Source organism: Gymnogyps californianus, chromosome 10 (assembly GCF_018139145.2).
Source record: "Gymnogyps californianus isolate 813 chromosome 10, ASM1813914v2, whole genome shotgun sequence".
Lineage (NCBI taxonomy): Eukaryota > Metazoa > Chordata > Aves > Accipitriformes > Cathartidae > Gymnogyps > Gymnogyps californianus.
In genome coordinates, this window is record NC_059480.1 from 26,973,816 (window position 1) to 26,997,676 (window position 23,861).

At 41.2% G+C, this 23,861-nt stretch overlaps 1 protein-coding gene across 1 annotated transcript in view; it reads left to right on the top strand.

Moving 5' to 3' along the window:
• Positions 1 to 23,861, top strand: part of PPM1L (protein phosphatase, Mg2+/Mn2+ dependent 1L) — a 99,069-nt gene that overhangs the window by 59,620 nt on the left and 15,588 nt on the right. Inside the window, exon 2 of the mRNA XM_050902516.1 lies at positions 15,527 to 15,701. Coding sequence (XP_050758473.1) covers positions 15,527 to 15,701 — 175 coding nt within the window. The remainder of the gene's footprint in view (positions 1 to 15,526; positions 15,702 to 23,861) is intronic.

Consider the following 23,861-nt stretch of genomic DNA (forward strand, 5'->3'; position numbering starts at 1 on the left):
GGCATGGTGCACCTTCCACCCCACTGCCCTGGACAAGCCATCACACCTCGCTCTGCGCACTTTGCTTTCCAACCCGATGCAAACTTCTCTCCATGTGCAGGTGCTGCCCACTTTGCAGGTGGGCACTGTGCATGCATCTCCCGAGAGCGTTAGCTGGTCCCCATGTGCTTATGGGCATTTGAGCTCAATAAGCAAAGATATGTTGATCACACAGGCAAGAGAAATTCTTTTTTTATTCTTTAACTATGTGCATTTTTAGAGAGAAGAAATAATAACATCCAGGCATTGGTGTTTATCCTAACTGGAGGCCTGATTTATGCCTCTCCTGCTCTCAAGGGCACTGCTCTCAGTGTTTATGTAGTGAAATGGCACTAGAAAATGAACATGCTTTGGAAACTATTTATGGATTCGAATTGGCTGCTTTTCTATTTAATGAAGTCCCTGTCTTTGAGTCTGTGCCATTTAATTAAGTGGTTTATATAATTACTCTCTGTCATCAATTCTGTCCACTCTGGAAGGTTTGTGTTTTCTTACTGAAGGAGGTGTTTTGTTTAATGCTCTTTTGTAAGTCCTTCAACTTGGGAGACAAAAGAGCACACAAAAATGCAGAATTCCAAGGTAGAGACACTTTCTGTAGTAGGGTGGACTGAGTTGAGTGGGGTGAGATGCTGCTAAGGCCATTCTTTTTCTCCTCAGTTACTGAGGTACCAAAACTTTCTCTTACTCCTCCTCTTTTTAGGAAGAGGAGCTGCGATCCTATCTCTGTGTCAATACAGAACAACATCTGTGCGCTCTTGCAGAATACCTAGCCTGGCTCTTTCTTTCCTATAATCCTGGAGATATTTTGGGCTTATGAAAGGTCTGGCGTTCTTTACGTGCAGGTAGTACCTCTTCATGCCCTCAACGGCTGCTTTGTGTAACGTCATTCGTAGCAGTGGAGCACTAAAGCATCTCTTGCTTCAGAGCCTTCTCTGCATCCTTACCTATTTGACCTGTTAACATGCGTTGCTCATCAGAGGGAAAGTTTCCTTCTCAGCAGCGGTTACTTTGGTGACAGAGTAGAGATTTCAGAGTAACCTGGTTCTCCACGAGAGTTTAGGGGTGACATCTTCCTTCTGACTAAACGGACACCCCTATGTGGAAGACACATCTCCAGTTTTTCCACTTGACCTTAGCTTTGGTAAATTGAGACAGATCCTTGCTTCTCCTGCTGTAAGCTTTGGGGTTTTTTTAAATTGTTTTCCTTTTTTATTGTTGTTTTCTTAAGCCCTCAGATGTTCTCTTGATTCTCAAATTCCAGATATAAGAACTAGACACAGTTTTCCATTAACAATTCCATAATGACTTTACTACAATCAATCGTTATTATTCCTCTATTTATACATCTTAGGATTCCAGTAGCCTTTTTAAACACTATGTCGTACCATAATCTTATGTTTCAGCTGCTTATCACCCACATGATGACAAAGTCTGACGGGCAAGAAAAATCTTGTTTTCCTAGCAGACTGGTGTTACAGTAGCACACACAGAGGGGAGACAAAAGTTCGCTTTATTCTTGAACGGTGTGGGATTAGTTTTACATAAACTGTGAATGCGGCACTTTCCTCACTAGCTCCCAGCTCATTATTTGCAACGTGGGTCAATACAGTGGCCTTTTCAAATCCGAAGCAAGGAGAGGACCTAAGCAAAAGAACCATAATTGCATTTAAACAGAGCTCATTGAATCTCAAAGTCGTTATCTTCACAAATTTTAATTTCCATATACATCGCTAAAGGAAAATGTCATCAGGCCCCTGCGGTAAATTGTTTAAAGGACTACACGGCCACATTTTCCTCGTTAACTGTTTGTGTTCAGGGTTTGTTCCAGCTTTTGAAGAGACAGCGGGGGACTCCGGTAAATGCGGCTGGAACAAATCGCAGTTGTGTCATCTGTTCATTAATCCCTCCAGCTCCTCGGAGCAAACAGCACAGCAGAACTGCTTGCATTAACCCCGAGACTCTGCAGCTTCACATACTTTCTTTCTCACACTGAAGTGGTTTATCCTGGTTCTTATCTCCTCATCACAGCATTGGATGTAACATGGGGCTAATTATTAATGTGATTTCTTAATACAGAATTTTTATAAGGTCACTCATAAGAGAAACAGGGACCTAAATGAAAGCTTAAGAATTGTTTCCAGCGTTAGACTTATCCCATTCAGTAAAAGCCTTATCAGGACAGGACTTGGCTGTTGGGCTCCAGGGGACAACATCTGGTCAAAGCTCCTGCTCCAGAACAGAAGTAGGTGACGTGCTGCCTGCTGCTGCAGTGTTTTGGGTGTGCTGGGTCTCTAAGGTGGTGATGTGCAGGTGATTTATGACTGTGGAAGGCAAAATAGTAGTACTTTATAGGTTGACACTCCACAGTTATTTGAAAATTCCTGTCCATTTTCTACTTGCTAAGCTTTGGAGTTTTGAAATTGTACTGGAATAATTTACAGAACTATTTCATTCAGGAGCGCTGGACTCAGTATTGGGAAAAGGAGCAATGGGAGCCTTGCAGATACCCTAGTTCTTGGGGGAAAATGTGCCCAGAGCAGCAGGGTGGGAACCAGTGTGTGTCTGATACTGTGCTTCCCCTATTCTTTTAGGTCCATTAAAAAAACCCTTATACATTTGCTTTTTAGAATGAACCAAACCTGTCTTCCACACACAGTTATAAAAGCATAATGCAGAAGGGCAGGACTTTTATTTACCTTGTGCCACGACCTAAACCCTGAGGAGTGACTTACAGATCGACATCTGTGCACCTGCCTTTCTGCATGAGGGCCTGTAAATACAGAACAGCTCTGTATGAGCCATCTGTACAGATTACTTCAGCTAAAAGTAATGGTCAGGACTGCAGCGAGCCTCGGTCTACCAGTCCTGACCAGTGTTCCTCTGAGCACCCTTCACACCGTGCAGTCAAACAGATGGTGGGTAGCAAAGGACACAAGCAATACTGGTGCGTTTCTGCGCTGGGCATCGTAGGAAATGCAAACTCCCAGCTGTATATAAGGTGTCTTGTGTGCTGGTCTCTTCATCCATCACCTGACAGCAATGCCTTGCTCCATCATGGAGACATCCCAGTAAGTACAAGCGCCCTGCGTGTGCAGTCCCCTGCTCTGCATGACCGAGGTGGTATCGAGCTGAAGCTGTTCAAGGAAGCATTTGCCAAAATGGTGACTTTTACAATGGGAAAAGCAATGTCTTGTTCCTTAACTTTGTTCTCTAGATGAATTAAATTATTTGGACTACGTTTTGTTCCCCCCCCCCCGAAAAATATTCTAAAATAGAATACAGGTTTCTGACTAGATGGTTGAATTTTGGTAAAATTCTAAGCAGGTGAAAATAGAATATTTTTGGTCTCCTGCATAACAAACTAATTCTTAGAGTGTTTCAGCCCAGACTGAATCTTTCTAGTTCTTGTGATGATTTCTGCTTGGCAGAAGGTGATGTCTCTAAATCAGGAGAGACCATTTAGGCTAAAATATTCCACTATACTCACTCTTTCTTTGCTTGGAGGGAGAGAACAATGGCAAAGAAGAATGCTTCTTGCTATTTAATTGAGTCTAGTAGGCCATAAATGCATTTTTCCTTCAACTAAAGTAGCAGAATGAAAGGCTTCTGGTAAAACTGATTCTTCATAAACCATCTTGTATCCCACTGCTATTTGGAAAAGCATCTGCACAGAACCACCTGTAGAAATCCCCTGGAGTAGTTTTAAGGCACTTTAATTGCTGATGAAGGCTTTCATTTCAGGATCTGCATTGATGCAAGGTTACAGTCGCAAAGTTTTAAACGTCATTTTCTCGGGGGCTGCACAAAGTTGCAGTCATTTTGCAAAACTGATTTTTTTTTCACCTTCTGCGTTGAACTTGATGAGCTCAGTAAAATACGAAATGCAGTATTTTTCTATATCAAAAAATGCTTGATGCCTAGCTTGCAAAATGAGCAGTTCAATACTCTTGTAAAGTTAGTTGTTTTTATGACATTTCAACCATTATTTTCAGTGTTATTTCTCTTTCTCTCACTTCTGCTTTTTTATGCCAATATAAAAAAAATGATCCCCCGTTGCTTAGATTTGATTACAGTAATATATGAAAATGTTTCAGTTCATCCTGGTTGGGTGAAATTTTTCTGACAGGTCTTCAGCAGATGCAATCCCTGCTGGTATAGCTGTATAGGCATTTATATCTAGTAATCACTTGCAACCATAAATTGTAATTTGGGACCTAGATTTTTCTGCACTGTTAACTGGTAATGGACAAGTATTTTCATGCATTTTTAAACCTTTTTTTAACATTTCCTAATTTAATACTCAGCTCATCTCTGTTGATAGTTAACAACCAATTAGCATAAAAATTGGGTTAAATCTTGACATATTTTTTTAAAGTAATTCATTCAAACCTATTTTGCTTTGTTCCATTAGCTAAATCATGCCTTTTGGCAAATAGAGATATTAGTCTCATATGCCAAATATTAATGTCCTTTACATATGGCCATGTGGATATAGTAGTCATAATTGTTGCTTGTCTTTTGTGTCTGTGCTTGTGCGTCTTCCAGGATTTATGAAATATATCACCTTTACAATAAGCTTTAGCTTCCTATTTGTTAAAACGAACAGGAGTGTTATAAAATAAGTGCTTTGTCTGTGGCTAATTTTTGGTTTAATTTACCCACTAATCTTAATTCTTCTCCTAAAAAGGGCATGAATAATAATTGGCTTCCTAGCACAATTAAGATTCAGAGTTTGTGTCTGTGCATATGCAATTTAAGTGCTAATGCATTTCCTTTTACTAGGGTAATAACTCCTCTTATTCTCATTATTCTTAATATATTTACTAAACATTTTTGGGTGCATATATGCAGTTGTCTAAACAAGCAGAATATATATTTTGGGTGGAATGGCCATTCCATTGAACTCTCTGGAAATATTTTTACAGAGTCACAGAAAGGCTGAGATTGGAGGTGCCTCTGGAGACTGTCCAGTCCAACCTCTGCTGGAGATGGGGCAGCCGGAGCAGGTTGCTCAGGAACATGTCCAGTTGGGCTTTGACTGTCTCCAAGGATGGAGACTCCACAGCCTCTCTGGGCAACCTGCCTCAGTGTTTGACCACCCGCACCATAAAAAAAGGCTTTTCTTAGATTTAAATGGAATCTCCTGTATTTCAGTTTGTGCCTATTGCCTCTTGGCCATTCACTGGGCACCGCTGAGAGGAACCTGGCTCCATCATTTGTGCTTCTGCACATGGATAAGATCCCCCTGAGCCTTCTCTTTGTTGGGCTGAGCAGTCCCAGCTCTCTCAGCCTCTCCTTGTACGACAGATGCTTCAGTCCCTTAATCAGCTTCATGTCCCTTCACTGGACTCACTCCAGTATGTCCCTGTCTGTGTTGTACTGTGCTGTTGGTCCTCTTTGCTGCTAGAGCACATTGCTGACTCATGGTCAGCCTGTTGTCCACCAGGACCCCCAGGTCCTTCTTCAGCCAGCTTTCCAGCTGGTTAGCCCCCAGTGTGTACTGCTGCACGGGGTTGTTCCTCCCCAGGGGCAGGACTTTGCAGTTCCCTTTGTTGAACTTCATGAGGTTCCTGTTGGCCCATTTCTCCAGCACGTCCAGGTCCCTCTAAGTGGCAGCACATCCATCTGGTGTATCAAGTGCTCCTCCCAGTTTTGTATCATCTGCGAAGCTGCTGAGGGTACGCTCTGTCCCATCATCCAGGTTCATTAATGAGAATATACTTGATTTCCTTGCGAGTACAATTCCACTTCATGGCTGTATGAATCGAAGCATTTGATTGTTTTAATCAATAATAATAGTTCTCATAGCGGTTAGCCAAAACGTACAAGAAGAACATGTGTTTTGACTTGATGTACATGCTATTTTGAATACTTTCAAATCAATAAGGTATGTATTAAAGGGATTAAACTTGGGTTGTGTGATAGACTTCAGGATAATTATAAATAGAAATTATTGAGTGGGTATATTCATAAGGAGAGCCGTCCAGGCTCTTGCAGGTATGTGACTTAATAATTTCATCAAAGATTGGGGAAGTGATAAATAATCACGTTCAATTAACGATCCAGAGAAATTTGACTCATTTGTTGGGAGAACGCATGCAAGTAGCCTGTATTTCAGTATAATCAACTGTAAGTCTATATATCTAATATTGCACAGTGTAGGTCATAAAAGAAGATTTAGGGGATACATGAACTGTACGTGAGATCTCAAGGCAACGGTGAGCCCATAAGCATAATGCAAATGGTTAAGAAAAGTAAGGAAGTGGTTTTGGTATTAGTAAGTCTTCCTCCGCGGTGTGCTGCCTTGCTGTGATGATTACCCCTAAAGACCAAAGTCAGAAAATACAGTGTTCAAAGGAGAGCCATATGAATGCTTGAAAAGATTACAAAGGGTGCACAATAATGTGACATGTAATAATGTGCCATTCAATGAGCTCCATCTATTGAGTTTATCAATGAGAAGATAATGGGGTGATCTGATCAATTTGCATGTATTTACATGAGAAAGAGGAATGTAGGTGAGCAGACATTTTACTTGATTCAGTGGCTGAAAGTCATAGATAATAGCAGATTCAGATTGGAAATAATGTGAACATTTTCTGTGGTATGTGAATTTATCCTCTAACAGTAAGGATAATTAACTTCCAAGGGCTATGGAAGACTCTCTGTCTCCAAAACAGTCGCATATTTTTCAAAATGACTTACTCATTCAAACAATGAGACAGGGAAGTCCTGTGGTCCTGATTCAAGATGCCAGACAAGATAATCATAATGCTCCCCCTTGCCTTGATAAAATTAATCTTTTAATTAGACGTCCAGATTCCAGAGCACTCCTTGTAGCTCTGCCAATTGCAGTGAAATCTCTGACAAATCAGTCTCTGTGCTTTGTTTCTTTCCCCATCTGTAGAATGAGTGACTGCTTGGCTATATCACATGGAGCATGTTTTTGTTAATTTTAATTAATTAATTAAAATGAATCACTAAAAAAATGACTTGTACAAGTATTTCACTAGCCACTCCCTCATTGGAAGATGGAACATAATTGTTTTGCATTTATTCTCACCTCTTCTGATCCATGTCCCAGATTAACGAGTACCATGCCAACGTTCGCGTGTATGCTCACTGCAATGTCACACATTTCTATATGACTAATGTTGGGGGGAGTGGGAGGGAGAACAGAACGTGTAATTTTTACATTACAAATTTTGTTGACTCGCTTCTCATTCTAGGACATTTAAATAAGTCTATTTAAGAAGTGAGTGACAAGTACTGTCTTAGAGAAGAAACTAAAATGCATAATGTAAAGCCATAAATCATCATCATTTTTTATTTTTATCCTTTCTGTTTGGTGATATGGTTATTTGGATTGCTTGTAGCCCTAAGTCCACATATAGACTGTGTCAAAGAAGATCAAGCTCTCCGTGCTCAAAGCGTAACGTCAGAGCAAAGCTCCACAACAGATGGCCTTTTCTTTCCATTTCATGGACACCAGTTCTCACTGGGCAATTCATTATTTTCTACAGTTGAAGCAGCTGTGGATTGCTGTAATTATGGATTTAATATATCTCTGACAATCCAATGTGAATACTAATTTGAACTTTGTACATCTCCTTGGAATCAGGTTAATTTTCTCATGATTATATAGCTTCTGATTAACTAAAGATGTTTGTGAGGCTAATATTTTTCCTGCTACAGAAATAAATTGTGCATGGATTGCAAAATACTAGTGGTGTTTTCGGTGTTCAGTCTTGTTGAAAGTCCTAGGAGAGAATTTCTGAGTTCCCCAAACATTTTCAGATATCATGCTTTTGCTAATAACTTTGTTTTAGATTGTGAGTTTGGCTTTCCTAGGATACATATTCATCAACAGTAAATTATTTACTTGAATATTTATTTTGGAGAAAAAAGACACTTTTTAATAGAAATAAGAGGCTAAGTGTACCAAAAGTTTGTATTACAGGAAAACTCTACTAATGGGTTTCTTTTGGCATGTTTGTTCTTTAAATAGTTCCTTGCTTTGGAGGGCAAAATGTTTGTCTTGGTGCCATTTGTAGATCTTGTCTTACCCTCTTGAGAGTAGATTATGTTTTGCTATCGTATGTTTTCCTGTTGAATAACTATTCATAGCTTCATGTCCTTATTCCAAGAGGTTTGCCTCAGCAAAATCCCACTGACTTCAGTGGAGTTATTCGTGGTTCGTGCTGATGAAGGAGAGGTGTCCGATCCCAAATGCCGGGTGTGAGACGTGAGAGTCAGGGCTGATGTACGTATATTTCTCTGAAATCAGTTGAAGTGGCACATGTGGGCCTGGAGGCAGCATTTTCGTATCTACTTCGATCAACACCAGCCTTTCCTGCATTGCAGTGTGAATAGGTTGAGAAGGTGGCTTGTCTGCAGTAAGTTTAGCTTTCAGGGAGGCAGGAACTCAAAGAATATTCTTTAACCATTTCCTTCCTATAGTAAGCACCTGACAGAGCATCAGGATGCCAAGAACTGACTCTTGAAATGACAGTAAAATGGGAAAAAATACTCACTCCCTATGCTGCACCACATTTGAAAACAGCGTGGCTGGGCAGGGGGAATGTGCTCATAAAGTTGTCCTGGTTCACCCCTGGAAGCAGGGACATTTCCACCAGAATGAAGTGGGTCGGGGGAGATTGACTATCAGGTTTTTCATTTAATCTGAGGTGTGATTTCTTTAACCTAGCAATCTGATTTTTTATATATGTGTAAAGATATATATTTTTGTACTGTACTTTTTTGAAATAAACAGGAAAGCCTTCTAGCATTGGTACAAAAAAATCACTGGCGGACTCTCTGGAATACATTTCTTGTCCACAACCTTACTATGCCATGGTTTTTACCATCCTATTGGGAGATATCTAATAAGTTAAGTGCACTGTTCCTAGAATAATGAATTGTGTGGGTGGGGTTTTTTTGATTTTTAAAGATGTGAGTCCAGAAACCTGTATAATAAAAGTATTTTTGCTAAGGAGTGCTGGTCTGAAATGTGCAATGTGAAATTCCAAATAGGATCATTATATATTTCAAATAGCACCTCCAGTTGAAATCTTTTCTGTGAACGTTGAAATGATTGAGCTGCGAATGAAGGTCGGATGGTGGCAGTGACAGGCTTCTACACCCCGCGTCTGCTCCCCGGGAGCACCAAACACACGGGAGCACCAAGGGGACTCTGGAGATGCTTCTTAATCCTGGAAGATTCTCTGAAATGCTTAACCTGCGTGGGATTCAGCATCCTGATTTACATGGAAGGCTATTTCTCTGGGATCCCATAAGGCTTAAGAGAATAGCATGAAAGATTTGTCTGTGCTGATGATGCGATCAGTGGTACGAAGACTTTTAAGCACAGGCATGTTTGCTGGAATGAGCCAGGGAGCATTTGCTCCCTAGACTGCAGTTGATAGGAACTGAATTAGCAGGTCTCCTTACACCCTGAGAGAACCACTTTGCTCTCTGCGCCTTACAAGTCTTGGTGCTTTCGTGTGCGTAGAAGTCATTTGACCTTTTATCCCATTTTTTAGGCATCAAAGTTAAACTGATTAGTCTGTAAGTCTGTTTCTCTCCCTTTATACTATTTTAAAAGTAGCCCCGACATTTGCCCTTTCCAAATAGCGTCTTGCCATCCTCTGTGAATTTTCAAAGACAGAGGTCGTTAAAGAGATTGTTTCAGCCCATTACCTATGTATACCTGAATGAATTTCATCTAGCCCAGCCAGCTGGAAAATATCTAATCTTTATAAGCACTTTCCAACATGTTCTTTCCCTATTCTGTCTTGAGATTTTGGTTATTTGCCTCTGATATTAGCTGCCAGTTGAATGCAGCGAGGTAAAGATAGTGAGTACTGTAGCAAAAAAAGACATTAAATACTTCAGCTTTTATGGCATCATCTGTCACTAGCTTTTCTACTCTGCTGAGCAGTAGAGCAACATTTTGCCTGGGTTTTTTCTTATTACAAATGGACTTGTAGAACCGTTTCTTGCTACCTTTGCTAGCTCCAAGTCATTTTTTTCTTTAGTCTCCATTTGTTTCTCAGTGTTTGTTGTTCTTTTATACTCACGTGGTATTCTGACTGTGTGTATGTGTCCTTCTTGAGTTTGAGATCACTGAGCAGCTTATGACTTAGCCGGGTTAATTCCTAGGTTTTTTCTGCACTGGGATAGTTTTCACACACATCATTTCTCTAAGGAAATGTTTGCTCTCCATACCTTCTTTTCTCCTTTTACTTGCAGCTGTTGATCCTTTTGTACTGTCAAGCCTCAGAGATCTTCAAGTGCTCTTCCTTTAAAGTCCTTTGTCTTTATTATGTTGTTTTCTCCCTGAAGAATTAATTGTCGCCTTCATGCAAGTTGTCTTTTGCCTTCCTTATCTTAGGGGGCTTCTCAGTGTTGGAACATCCCGCACCCAAACTGTGGTCTTTGCTGCTGTCACCAACACACTCCAAGGTTGCTGGACAACCTGTGGTCTGAAATATATTTTCTATAACATATCTAAGTAGTTGCGGTACTTCGTTACATCTTGTGCTTTGGTTGATAATTCCAGTTCCTGGTTAAAAAAACACAACCTCTCTATTTTTCATTCGGTGTCTGGAGGACCTGCGCTATGATAGTGCTCTGCTTCTCTTTTTTTTACGTGATGGCTTTCGGCAAGTCTGTCTCCCTTTTACAGACTGGACGTAGAAGAACAAATACTCTCTTGATGTGCAGGACACTTCTTTATTTCCATAACCTCCTTTCTCAGTAAGGTATATCATCTGTATCAACAATCTAGTCTTGTGGATTATTTGCCAAGCCTTTCTTATTGCCCAATTATATTATAGTTTTGATACTGTACTAATTTCCTACCAGCTCCTTTTGTGTATTCTCTGCGATTCTTATAGAGATGTCTAATAGGGTCCACAGATCAATCCCCCATCACTCTTCATTATGTTTCCTTCCCATGAGATTATCATGGCCAACACTATCTTCCACAGGGTTTACACCCATGTTCATTTGTTGTACCCACCTCAGGCTTTTATTTGTCAAACTCACTTGACCTTACTTAAAAAATTATTTCCCTGAGGTAAACCAGGAGGTGAACAAAGTTGAAATTTCTCTTTTTCATAAGGTGAAATCTGTTCTTGTCCAGCAGTTCATGGTGTATCATCTCTGAAGAAGGAAACTTGTTGTAGTGACCCACGTGTCTCTGGAGGGCAGGGAAACGTGTGAAAAGGAGAGGCAGCAAGATGCAATAGAGGAATCTTGATGGTTTTTTAAACCCTTCATTGGTGTACATGCTACACCAGCAATACCGCACTCTAAAATGGATCCTGTATTTTCTTGTGGTCTCTGAATGTTTGCAGTAGCCGGGCAGGCAGAATGAATTGTCTCAAGGATATTCAGATCATAAATTTGTGGTTTCCCTCCTCTCCCTGTAAATCATGGGAGTCGGTATGGAGTGTGGATCTGAGCCAATAAAGTCTCCATCTTCCATTTTTTTAATTGGAAATCTGTGTTTATAAATAATGGCCATTCCAGCTAATTAGATCCTTCAGTTGCTTTATGTGCCAGTGTTCTGATCTTCCCACAGCTCTTGTTTGCAGTCCTCCTTTTTCATGGGGTCGTGGAGCTGCTTAACACTTGCCGTCTTAATTAACGCATTTTGTCATAGAGTACTCGGGTCACTTCTTGCATGTTTACACATGTGGCCATGGAGGTGTATCTTCTCTGTGTGCAAGCGTTTGCGTGGAGAGCCGTGTAATTCGGGAGCCAGCCCTGATGCTCTGCCGTCCTGCTCCTCCTACCCAGCCCCACCACAGAGCAAACAGCAAGCAGATTCCCAGGGCATCGCCACTTGGAGAGGGTTTTCCACTGACCGGTGTTTATCAGCCAATAACACAATTTAATGAGACCTGCTTGAGTGTTTCAAGTGCCAGAAATGTGCAAGGTCCCTGCATTTGCTTTGGTGAAAACCTGAATTTTAAAGGTCAAGTGGGTTGGTGAAGCAAGGCTATGGGATGTGTAGAGCTGTAGCAGCCTGCAGAACGTGATGAGGATGAGCAAGGATGCAACTGTCCCTTATGGGTGTGATGGTCTTCCATACGCCAAATACTCGTTGAAAGCCTTTCTGAAATTACCCGATATAACTGTGTAAGGAGAGTGCTTTGTCAAGCTGCCACTTGACTTTTGAAGTAGCTTCATAAAGAAGCCTTTAATTAACCATTTTAGACCTTTACTTCCCCACATACAAATGAGCTTCCAGAAGGATACACTTCAGAAAAGCAGGGCAAATTTTAGCAGGCAGTTAGCATAATTTATAAAAAGAAAATTTACTTTGGATATGTATTTCTCATCAATTAAAAAATGTGGGCAAATTTGGTAGTTACAGAAGCATGCTGGCTGCATTTGAGGTTCAGGTTACTACACAGTGAGGGATTTCAGCATTTCCTGATGTGATTTTTATGTAGGTGGTTTTTTTAGTGAATAGAGAAAAATGTGATTTTTTTGTGAATAAGCTCTGCAAGTGTATTTCATTGTATGTAGATATTTTAAAATTTATTCTCTATATATGAAATATTAGTTTTCCATGGTAGAATGAAATACCCTAAAATCAATTAAGGTATTGAAGTCAATCCTTTATTTAATTTGGAGAAGGGTGCTTCAGACTGAAAACAAATTCATGGGGGATGCTGCAGTTTCAATTTTATAAAAGAAATGGATAAATTCCTGCCGGGAAATAGGAGGTTATTGTCACCGAGAGAGGTAACAGTTCAGCAATGTGCATTTCTGTTACGTTGTTGTTTCGAAGCGGTGACCTGTGGGAAGGTGCCTGCATGAGCAGGACCACCGTTTCTTTGCATTTCTCACTGCTGCAGTGCCTACGGCTCCAAGTTGCTTTCTCGTAGGAGTGGTGATGAGGAAGACTGACCAGCAAGTGTTGTACAATTAATTGTAAGGGTAACTAATGGCTGAGGTCAGGCGTTTTCCAGGAGCAGCTAGGTTTGTAATTCCTTCCTGCAGGAGTAAGAGGGATGATACAAAGGAAAAGAGGATACAGCTATTTTGAAGCCTCCAAGTAGTGAAATGGTTTTTTTCCCCTGACTTCTGCCTGTGGCACAAATACATATATTAATGGAAATAATAGATTTCATGAGAGCGGGGGGACCCCAGCGCCGGCCGGAGGAGGAGCGGCTGAGCTGCGGGTGGGCTGGCCGGAGTGGTGGGGTGCTCTGCCGGCAGGCTGCCCATGGGTGGCATCCCCGCAAACGGGTCTCTGGGCTGCAGTCTGCACCAGAAGCTCTAAGGGATGCACACGGGGGGGCAGTTTCTGATCTACTCAGAAGCTGAATACTGCAGGCTGTGCAATGAGAATTGAGGTATGATGAAAGAGCGTGGAAATGGTGGAAGTCTTTCTTTTTAAAATATCGTTTAGTTTTTAGTCACCCAGTACAGTTAGCCTGTTGGTTTCTTTAATACCAAGCATGTGGATAAACACATGCACTCACACTCTCACACTTCTTCTTTTTTAGTATTCCAGGTACTGGAAGTGACTTTTTAAAACCGAGATAAAATTACTTCTGTACTGAATAGAATATAGTACTATCTGTCTCATCGCTGCAGTGCAGCTAGGGATGTAATTATTCAGACGTGGCTGATCACCTTTCTTGCTAGAAAAGGAGAGGAGTTTGTATCGGTTTCATCATTGCTTTACAGTTTAAATCTTTAATAACATCTAGATGTAATGTGAAAGGCAGCGGGCTAAGCAAGAGTGTTGGGTTTTGCTTCTCACTGGGGGGGAGAAATCCCCACCTGTGAGATCACACTTGAAATCGGTGTAATCCTCGGCCGCGATGCCTGTGGAAAAACTTGACGATGGGGCTGCACGTGGCTCGTGACGGCTGTCCATCACGCCGACCACGGCCGATGGTCCCGATGGTTTTCCCATCTGCTTGTACCCATCTGTCTCTTGATTTTTACTTGGGCTGCAAGATCTTTGGGACAGGATGAATATTTTTCCTTCCTTGTTCACAGCCAGTAGTATACAAATATTCACTCGGCTGGCACAAGATGTATTTCAGAAAATGAATATGTATAAATTCTTCTTTTGTTTTCTGCACTTTAGAATTGCTGCCTTAGGGAGAGCACAAAAATACTCCCCCGCAGAGTAAAACCTCTTCTCGAAGGAAACATTAAACACAAATGCCTGAACTTGGACTAAAATAATTAGTATACAGTGTATCTTTTGGCCTTCCCTTGGAAGAAAACCATATTAAAATGTAACATTAAATATGCTGTACTCATGTGGAGAGTTCATTCAGTTTTCCTAGAATAATTTCATTCATCTCACATGGCTTAGCTTGCAGAAAAATGGAACACAACTTCAGTGATATTTTAAGGTTGCAATTGAATCGGCAATTGACTTTGGAAAACTAAATATAAACCCAGGAAGAGCCTGTTGCTGAGTAGAGGTAACTTCTGGTCAGTTCCAGGCCTGAAATAATACAACCACGTTATCATTTATTTTTCTCTTTTTTTCTTGAGGTAGGTAGGAAAGCTGCAGCAGCCTTTGCTACGTCTTCCTTTTCCAGTTGCGCTTGTATCAGAGATGGAAAGAAAAAAAAAAAAACCCAAACCCATGCCAGAAAGAGGGACTTTCTATTCCCTCTTATAGTGGGAGTATAATACTTGCAGGAGAGGGATGCTAGTGCTTAAAAACCAGAAAGCTAGTTTGTGTTTGGATCTCACCAAAGTGTCTGAGCCCAAGCCCCGAGGGAGAGAGCTGTTCCAGTGGTGGCAGGGATCCTGGGGGGACCGACACCTCTCCAAAGGCAGATGCTCTTATTAGTTACTACCATTTATGTTTTTGCACAAGGCTCCATAACATCGGTACAACCATGCCACCTTGTGTTAATTTGTTTCCTTATGGCCTTCAGCAGTCAGAGAAAAAAATTTATAAGAATCTTCTGTGTGTGGATGCGTGAGTATGTATATGTCTTTTTTTAATGCCGTTAAATGTTCACTTCTATCTCGCTGTCCAAGCCTGGTTGTGTATCAATAGCAGGTGAAGTGATTCCACTCTGTCACTTTGTACTTTAAAATTTAGAATAAAGACGACATATTTCATTTCATTTTCAAAATATGTTAACGATGGAGAAGTTGAGCTATTGTGGTATGTAGGTGTCTAGTCCAGCATGGGTAAGTCTTTCTGGACTGCCATAAACTCCCTGCTGAAGAGTGCGTTATGCCTCAGCTCAGGGGAATTTGGTCCATTATATCCCCGACTCCCTGGAAGTTTTGGGTGGGCAGGGGTCATTTTGGCAGAGAAATGACCTGTGGATTTTGCACCCTGGAGTTAGTAGCATTAAGAGTGTTTTATTGTGAGGAGTTACATTTGAGAATGCTTTAAATTAAAAGAAAAATTGCTATGGATACGCATAAAGCTTTTCAAAAGAAAATGTATTAATTAAACCTTTGCCTCTTTTCTACATAGTCAGCAGCAGAATATGTGAAGTCTCGCCTGCCTGAAGTCCTAAAACAACATCTTCAAGACTATGAGAAGGACAAGGAGAACAGTGTGCTGTCTTACCAAACCATCCTGGAACAGCAGATTTTATCAATTGATCGAGAAATGCTGGAAAAATTGACTGTATCCTACGATGAAGCAGGTATATTTGTGTTTCTTTCAAAGTTACATTTTACTGAAAAAAAATTGCTCATTTTCAGTCTTTCTCCTGAACACTTGTGCTCGTGCTGGCAAATTGAACTTTGTCCTCAAAGGTATGAGGTGACTCGGTGAAACATTTCTTTCTCCTAAAATCAAGTTGAGATAGAAAATTTTCCACTTCAGTGATGGAATACTAACTAGCTGAAAGGACAGTTATTTTTCTAACAGCGCTTTGTGCTTTGTAGTGCACTGATGTTGATTGATCTTGCCGTGCCTCTTTATTGTCTCTGCAAGTGGTGCGACCTGGTTTCTGCTGGTTTCTCCCTCACTTTGGGCTTACTTAGCTAAGCGTGTACTGGGTAGTCACAGAATCTGATTTTTAAATGTGACATGATGCATGTGGATAGCCAAAACCAGATAATTTGTAGAGTGTTGGGGGCATTTTAACGGTGCAGTTACAGGGGTTTTCAGTTTTGATATATACGTCTTAATAATTTGGAGGTTTTCTTAGTTATAGCTAACACTTTTTACTAGCATTTTGTTTTAAAATAGTTAGAAATGTCTTCCAGCTTTTGGATCCTTCACAGAGTTGTCCTGATGCATGGTCTTCTTTACAGTTACAGAGAAAAAAAGAGAAGCTGTTGATGTTTTTCACTGATCTTCCAAAATAGCCACCAATATCTGCTACATGTCTGCTCTCCTCAATCTTACCAAGTTTCTCAGCGTTTAGATAAGTTGAAATTAACTATGCAACCTTGTAAAGAAAGAATCAAACAAAAAGAACAGTTCATTATTTCACTGCTGAATTAGTATTCATGGCAGCGAGCGGACTGGCAGTGCGTACGGAGGTCTGTATGGACGAGCCGTGTGTTTCCACTCCAGGTGTGTGCATGCCTGCCTCACTGCGCTCCCCCCAGCAGCGCATCTCTCGGCATCCTTCAGTTCTTAGCTCTAGCTGAAAGACGCTGCTCTCTGTTTCTCCACTTTAACCGCTTGTGGCTGAGAGCTGCAACACACCATCTCCTTTCATCTGCAGCCCTACCAACCAGCCTCGGGCAGCCTTGTAGTACAAAAAGAGAGTTTATACTTAGTACGTCCCCATTTTGAGTTTTTCTTAATCTCTGGTGTCACTTTCTTGTTCTGTTGTTCCCCTGACCGTACCTGGCACTGTGGTGCCCTTGGGGAATCGCGCTGAGCTCAGCTCTGAGTTTTCCTTCCAGCTGTTTTAGGCAGAAGCCTTGAACTCATAAGTGGGGTTTTCATCCTGTTTAGATCGTGTTTGCTAGACACCAGCCCGAGCGGATCACTCTTCTGTTTGGTTGGTGCCGCCCTGCTAAAATTACCATCATCTGAGTTTCTCGTCATTAGTCCAGCTCTGGAAAACCAAGCACTAACAAGCTGGTGTTATTTTGTCCTGTTACTTTGTACTCACACTGCAGTGCCCTGAAGTACTTAAAATGCTCAAACTACTTATCAACTTTGTTCAGACTCCTACTCAGACTCCCACTCACTAGCAATACGATTCTCTTAAGCTACTTTGATCTCGAAGGCGCTCGAGCAACTTAAAATACCATTTGCAGCCTGTGCATTCTGGGTACTTACAGGGCTGTGACCTTTAGTAACTTCAAGTAATTACAATGCTCTATTACTTTATCAATTGTATTCACATGCTCACCCAATAAATAAGCCTGATTCTCTTAAGCTGCTTCGATCTCGAATGCTCTCGAGCCTCGTACGGTGCCATTTGCGGACTACACATCATGTACTTAAGGAGCTTGGAGTCATATGAGTTCTTGAAGGACAGCAGAGTTAAAATGAGGGCGCAGGATATTTGTTTAATCACATACGGCCTGTTTTTAATGATGCATAAAAAATAAGCTTCGAAAGTTGTTGCTTTCTGTTGCTTCTGTTTATCTTTTTTAACGCAGAATTTACCAGTCCAATGAATCATGTAAATCTTTTTCCCTGGTTTGGTCACTTATCTCTCCAGTCATTTTGATTGATAGAAGTTTGTTAGGAAGGAAAAAATGCAGTGGAGGAAATTAGTGACTCCTGTCAGAAGAAAAAGCAAGCATTTTCCTTTATTGAAAACTGCGTGTTTGTACAGAGAAAATAAAGATTAAAACTGCTTGAAACACGCATTTGGGGATTTATATCATGTAATAAAACAATCTTGTGGAAATGAGAAGCTACATAAATAACTGGTTTATCAAAGTCCCAGCATATACACACATTCAGAACAGAGAGACAGCGCAGCTCGCTGTAAATAAAAAGCCAGAATTTCAGCTTCCCAATCAGGTAGAGACACCTCTAGAGATCACGGAGACGGAGCCCGCTCGTCATTCTAATCAAGTCGCTTGTTTACTACAAAAGCAGAAATGCTGCTACCTGCTCTTGAAGTAAGATCTGATTGTGAGCAAAGAACAGAAAATGGGCAGTTAAATATAATTGCAGCAGCTGTTCGTGATCCCGAGTGCTCCAGCTATTCAGCGCTCGAGCAGTTGTGTTGGTGACATTTTTCTTTTATTAGTGTTTTTCCATATCAAAGTCAATTCAGTGAGAAGATCAAGCTGCTGGTGGTACATACAAAATGAAGAAAGCAATCTTTAAAAATCAAAATTGTGAAAATAAAAGTGATTGTGATGTAAGGGGAAAATACAACTTTGTCTGGCAGAGGACTGCGTGAGACATCAACAAAGCCCATCCCGGAGAGCACTGTCAAGGGTTTAATTTCTGTAATCACGAGCAGTTGGAGTTCTGCTACGTGTCAGCCAGGGAAACTAGAAAGTTAAATGTTTAAGGTACGTGATACGAGGGGTCAGTAGCTGACTGTAGCAGGGTGCTGCATGTAGGGGAGCACTTCCACAGCAAGGGAGCAGACCTTTTCCATCCAGGAAACCTTGCCCGTCCCTCCTGGAAGGGCCATTTTCCGAGGGTTCGCAGAGTGCTCACCCCCAGCTAACTCCCTTCGCCCCAGGGATGTCTCCCCGAGCGGGTAGAATTCAGCTGCATCCATTTGCCAGAATAAAACAGAACTGCACTGAAATGGCTTGGGCTTCTGGTACAATTTTGCATGTTAATGTGGCCTTTGTAGCAGCATGCAATATTAATAACATGCAGCTTCAATGGACTCGACATCCTAATGCCTCTTTTTGTAAATCTTTCCCTTTAGGAAATCAGTATATCAGAGCTACCAAATAAAATGAGTTCATCTAAAAATAGTCAAATGTTGACAAGATTTTTAGTGAAGTTTGACTAAGGAAGCTTTATAAAATGAAAGCAGGCCAAAAGTGGCAGATGGGTACAAATCCTCTCATAATCTTTAAATCCCTTAGTTTAAAAAGTGGCATTCTTGACTAGCTAAGGCTGGGTCAATTTTGTGCAAGAATACTTTTTTCCCGCTGAAGCTTTGTTGGATGTTAATCCTATTCCTTCGATTTATAGCATCTCTAAACATCTGGGGTGGTCAGTGACTACTCTGTACAAATACAAGTTTAGGATATTTAAAGGCACTTTGGCATTTAACTCTGGTGTGCCAGATAGCTACAGCCTGCTAGGAGATTCTGGTGGTGGTTTTGTACTGTGGTCAATAGGTTTTTCGTTAATGGATGGCTCCTCTCCCCCAGAGTCCTGTAGAAATTGAGTTTCATTATTGTGCGACAAAAAAGATTAATTTCTTTTTTCCCTGCCGTGAAGCAGTCGTGAAAGATACTGATATTTAGGCACTATATCCAGAGCCAGATGTCAGCCCAAAACATGTTTGCTTAGCTAATATTTGCCAGGGTGCCCCATGTTTCCTGGAGCCCCCTGCAAGGAAACTGGGTGGCTGCTCCTCCACCCGTCCTCCCGGGGAGGACCAAAAGCTCGTGCCTGGCCGGACCCTGCGCACCTCTCCCTGCGGATGCAGTTTGCGTTAGATCGCATTTGAAAACCTTTAGATTCAGTTGATGTGCACCATTGCTTGAGATGGTCGCTGTCAGGACCGTAGTGTTTCTTAAAGCGAGTTTTTATGCTAGCAGTCCATGTCCCAAAGTGCCTGAATACTCCAATTTTAGCAACAAAATTTATTTTCTGCTGAGATAAAATGTGGCCATTAGCACTCCAACACATTGCACTTTGTCTCTGGATGAGATGAGGGTTTGTACTCCGCCTTCCCCAGCCGTGCCCAGGTGCTGTGCTCTCCCTGGGAATCACACGGTCCTTCAAAGCGGATGATGCATCGTCCTCCACTCCTCACTCCCGGCACGATTTAGTATATAATGAATAGATAAGGAATTAAATCAACTCCTCGTATTCAGCCTGTATTTCTGTGCCTCGCAGAAGACTGGGTCTGGTTTCTCTAGTAGCTGCAGCTGTGAAACCCGGCTCCGAGCATAAATCCAAGGCTCAGACCTTCATTCCGACTTCAGGACTGCAACCCGGCATAGATCCAGTCCCGTGAGCATTTGCCGTTGCTGGCAAAAATACAGAAAAGCAAAAATATCCAAGATTAAACTTCAGCCCAAGAGGCTGGCAAATCCATCTGCTTCACACAAAAGTCCATGCTAGTGCGGTCACACTGGGAAAAGGTTAACTTTAATCATCGAGGGGCCGATGATGCCCCTTTTTCAATTACGGTGCTCCCTTTCTGGCAGCGCAGGCAGGTGTTTTCCCCCAGAGAAAGTGACTACAAGGAGAAAATGAGAAAATTAAAGCAGTAAAATTGCACCAGAAATATATCCTATAATTTGGGATAATAAATACTCTGCTGGGGAAAGGATTTTTTTCCCACTGCAAAGAGCTTTACCAGGTAAAGTCATCATTATGCTACATCGCAGTAAAGATAAAGTAAGTTATCTTTGCTGTGATGTTTATCCCGAGGTGGCTCTGCTCAGCAGTAACCTATTAAAAATGCAGAAAGAAATCTGTTGGGTTTGTTAAGTCATTCTTTAAGATTAAAAAAAAAAAAAATTGTCTTATAATGCACATTCATGCTTGGACTGTGCTTTTGGTATGTGGTTGAGTGGTCCTTTTCACAGAGGGCTTGGTCTTTGGGGAAATATGGGAACATACTTTCAGTAGTGGTGACTCGTCAGGTGTTTAAATCCTTGTCCTGACAAGGAGTCTCGGGGATATTTCTCTTCCAGTCTCGGCTACAGCCATTACCAGTAAGGCAGAGTATGGGCTTGCTCTGCTGACAGCACTGGGAAGAGCAGACATCTGTAATCTCACAATTACACAGTGATAACGGTCCTGCAAGAACATGTAATACTTCCAAAAATGAAATGACCTGAGCCTAAAAAATGGTTGAAAAGCTTTATGTAAGTTTTTAGGAGGGATTTAAAGAGCAGGAAGGAAAGTCATACACTAAACATGATAAAAACAACAGTTGCAAAGGCAATGGGTTGCACAGAATATGCAAGAACAAAAACAGGAGAGCCATAAAGAAGCTGCGAGGAAGAGAAGAGCCAGAAACCAAGTCTTTTTCTGAAGAAAAAGCATGGACAGGCAAAGGATGGTTATAGTAGATGATGTGTTTCTGTCATCTCAAGAGATGTTAGTGGGTAGGATTTCTGTGTGCTGTGGTGAGCCCCCCTGGACAGAGGTGTAGCAATCCAGTACATTTATTTTCTGATGTGTTGCAAACACATCGACAGAGGAGATGTGTAACTAACAGCGCTGGAATGTGTTGGGCAACGTTTATTGCTGTGCCAGAGGCTTCCTTCTGACAAGGAGAAAACCAGAGTGGCCTGCGGGCCACCGCGGGTGGCTGCTTTCTCCCCAGCTCAGGTTCGGTTTTTAAATGATTTTTAAGTATTTGATCTCAAGAACATGATCTAAAGCAACTCCCTTCTCTGGGTCTTCAGTCGCTGCAGTGAGAACTCGATGTTGTGCTTTTTCCAAATAATACAGTAGCAGTTTTACTCTTTATAGCCAGATGATTACTGCTGAATTTATTTAATCTCTGCTTTACGCTCCACGCTTTCTTTGGCTTATTTAATTTCTTTTACACGTTAAAGATACAGCTTAAACTTGGTCGCCGTGAACCAGTGCTCTGTTTTTCTGCAGAGGACCAGTACCTACAGCAGAAATCATAGGGCAGTCACTGAGAGTAGAGTTGGTCTCTTTTACCTTTTGCTACCTGCGATATAGACATCAAATTCAGAGCAACTTCTCCAGAGCTCTTCAATAGTCATTGGAAAGAAAACGACATTTCTAGTGTGATTCATGGCTTTATTTTAAGCATCTGCTTTAGTATGTGAAGAGTCATATCCTAAACGTGCCCGCTTGTTTCCGTTGGCTGTGAATTACCTTTTGCCCACAGGTAAAATACAGGTAGGCAGCTCTAGTTCGGAGCTGAACGCCAGCCTAAGTGTCTCTGTAGGTGTACACATAAAACCATTTAAATTACATTTCAGGGTGGAGCTTCAATGCAAACTGCGCGACTCTTTATTTCTTACGTTGTGGTCTTCCAGCTCCCTAGAATATTGGCAATGTTTGTAAACAACAGGCATGTATTTAAGCCAGCCCAAGCGTGTTGTATTCTTTTGCTTCATTAAAATAAATTTTTATTATTCATATAATTATAACCTTTCAGCAGAAGCTCAGAGCAGAAATAGCACTTTGACAGGTGCCTGCTTGCCTGTGAAATATTTTTCACTTCCTCATCAATTTTTGAAGTAGGTATTTAGCTATTTAAATTTGTCAGCTAGCAGTTGATTTTTCAGAACCGACATAAACGCTAACAATACTTGGTTCGGAGTATTTGGTAAATATATTTATATATTTGGTAAAACCAAAAAAATATATTTTTATATATTTGGTGAAACCTCTCTGCAGTGTAGGTGCAATGGTGACTCTACAGGGCTGTGTCAGTAAGCTAGGGATTTTTTTTATTAATCACGTGAAGCGTTCTGTTCTCACTCAAGCATAAGTAACTATTTTCAGTCTTACTGTATAAATGCCATGTACTCTTCACTTGGTATTTATACATTTGTAGCAATTAAAAAAAGTAATTAAAAATCCTGCTATTACCAAAGTCCTGCAGAAAGAGAAGAAACCAAGACAGCCCTGCAGAGTGCTGAGATTCAAAAGTGTAATAGAAAATGGTTTTTAAACCATTTAATGGTTTTAATACTAATTATTACTAACGGACCATTTCCTTTCTGTGTACTTATCTATTAAGTCTGGAAAGCATCTTAAATGCATAAACTTATTTTTAGGTGGTTACTTAATTCAGTCATAACTTGTGGTAGAGTCGGTTCTGGGTTGTGCCCAGTGGTTTGATGTCTCCGGCCTTCGGGAAAGGTTGCTCCTCCAACCTTTTAAAGGGTTTTTTCAGGGATGCTGCATTATCACCGCCTGATTACCGTCTGCCCTGTTTGTATCTTTGGCCTAATGAAAGACTTGATAAGTATGTAAGCTCTGGAGAATTAAAATCACTATTTGAGGTTCATTTTGCATAAAGTTTTGTTAGATTTCATTTGAAAACCTATAGATTCAGTTGACGTGCACCACCACTTGAGATGGTCGCTGTCAGTACCGTAGTGTTCTTCCTCAGTTTCAGACGCACGTGTTGTTGCATGAGTAGACAGACGTGAGCATGGATTTATCTCATTTATTTATTACTGATTAAAAAGATATCAGACAGAGATAGCATTTGGAGACACAGCTTGCTGCAAATTCAGTGTAGGCAGAGAGAATATCTGTTCCAGGCCTCTGGAAGAAAGCCATCCATCTCGGCGGAGGTTTGTCACCTGCTCATGGATGCAGAGATAAATGCCTGAAGGGTCTTGTGAGTAGCAGTGAAGGCAGCAAAGTTTGTTCTGCCTACAAACCTGACAGACCATTCGGAGATCCTTATTAAATTTTCCTGCTTCATTACCCGGACAAGCATAAACAGCATTGCTGTAGCAAGGTGGAGCGGCACAAAATCATCACCGGCTACACCTTTGCAAAACCCTTCATTACACCCACAATTGCTAGATTTTAGTATCGAAATGAATATCTTCAGTCTCACTGCTCCTCGTTTTGCCGTATCGCATACAAAAAGCTAACATTTGCGTTCTTTTGAAAACATTTTAATAGGAAAATCATTGAGAAGAAAATATGTTGTAATAACGTCCGGAACATGCACATGCACAGGGATTTATGATCTAAGGGCGCTGCTGTGTTTCTGGAG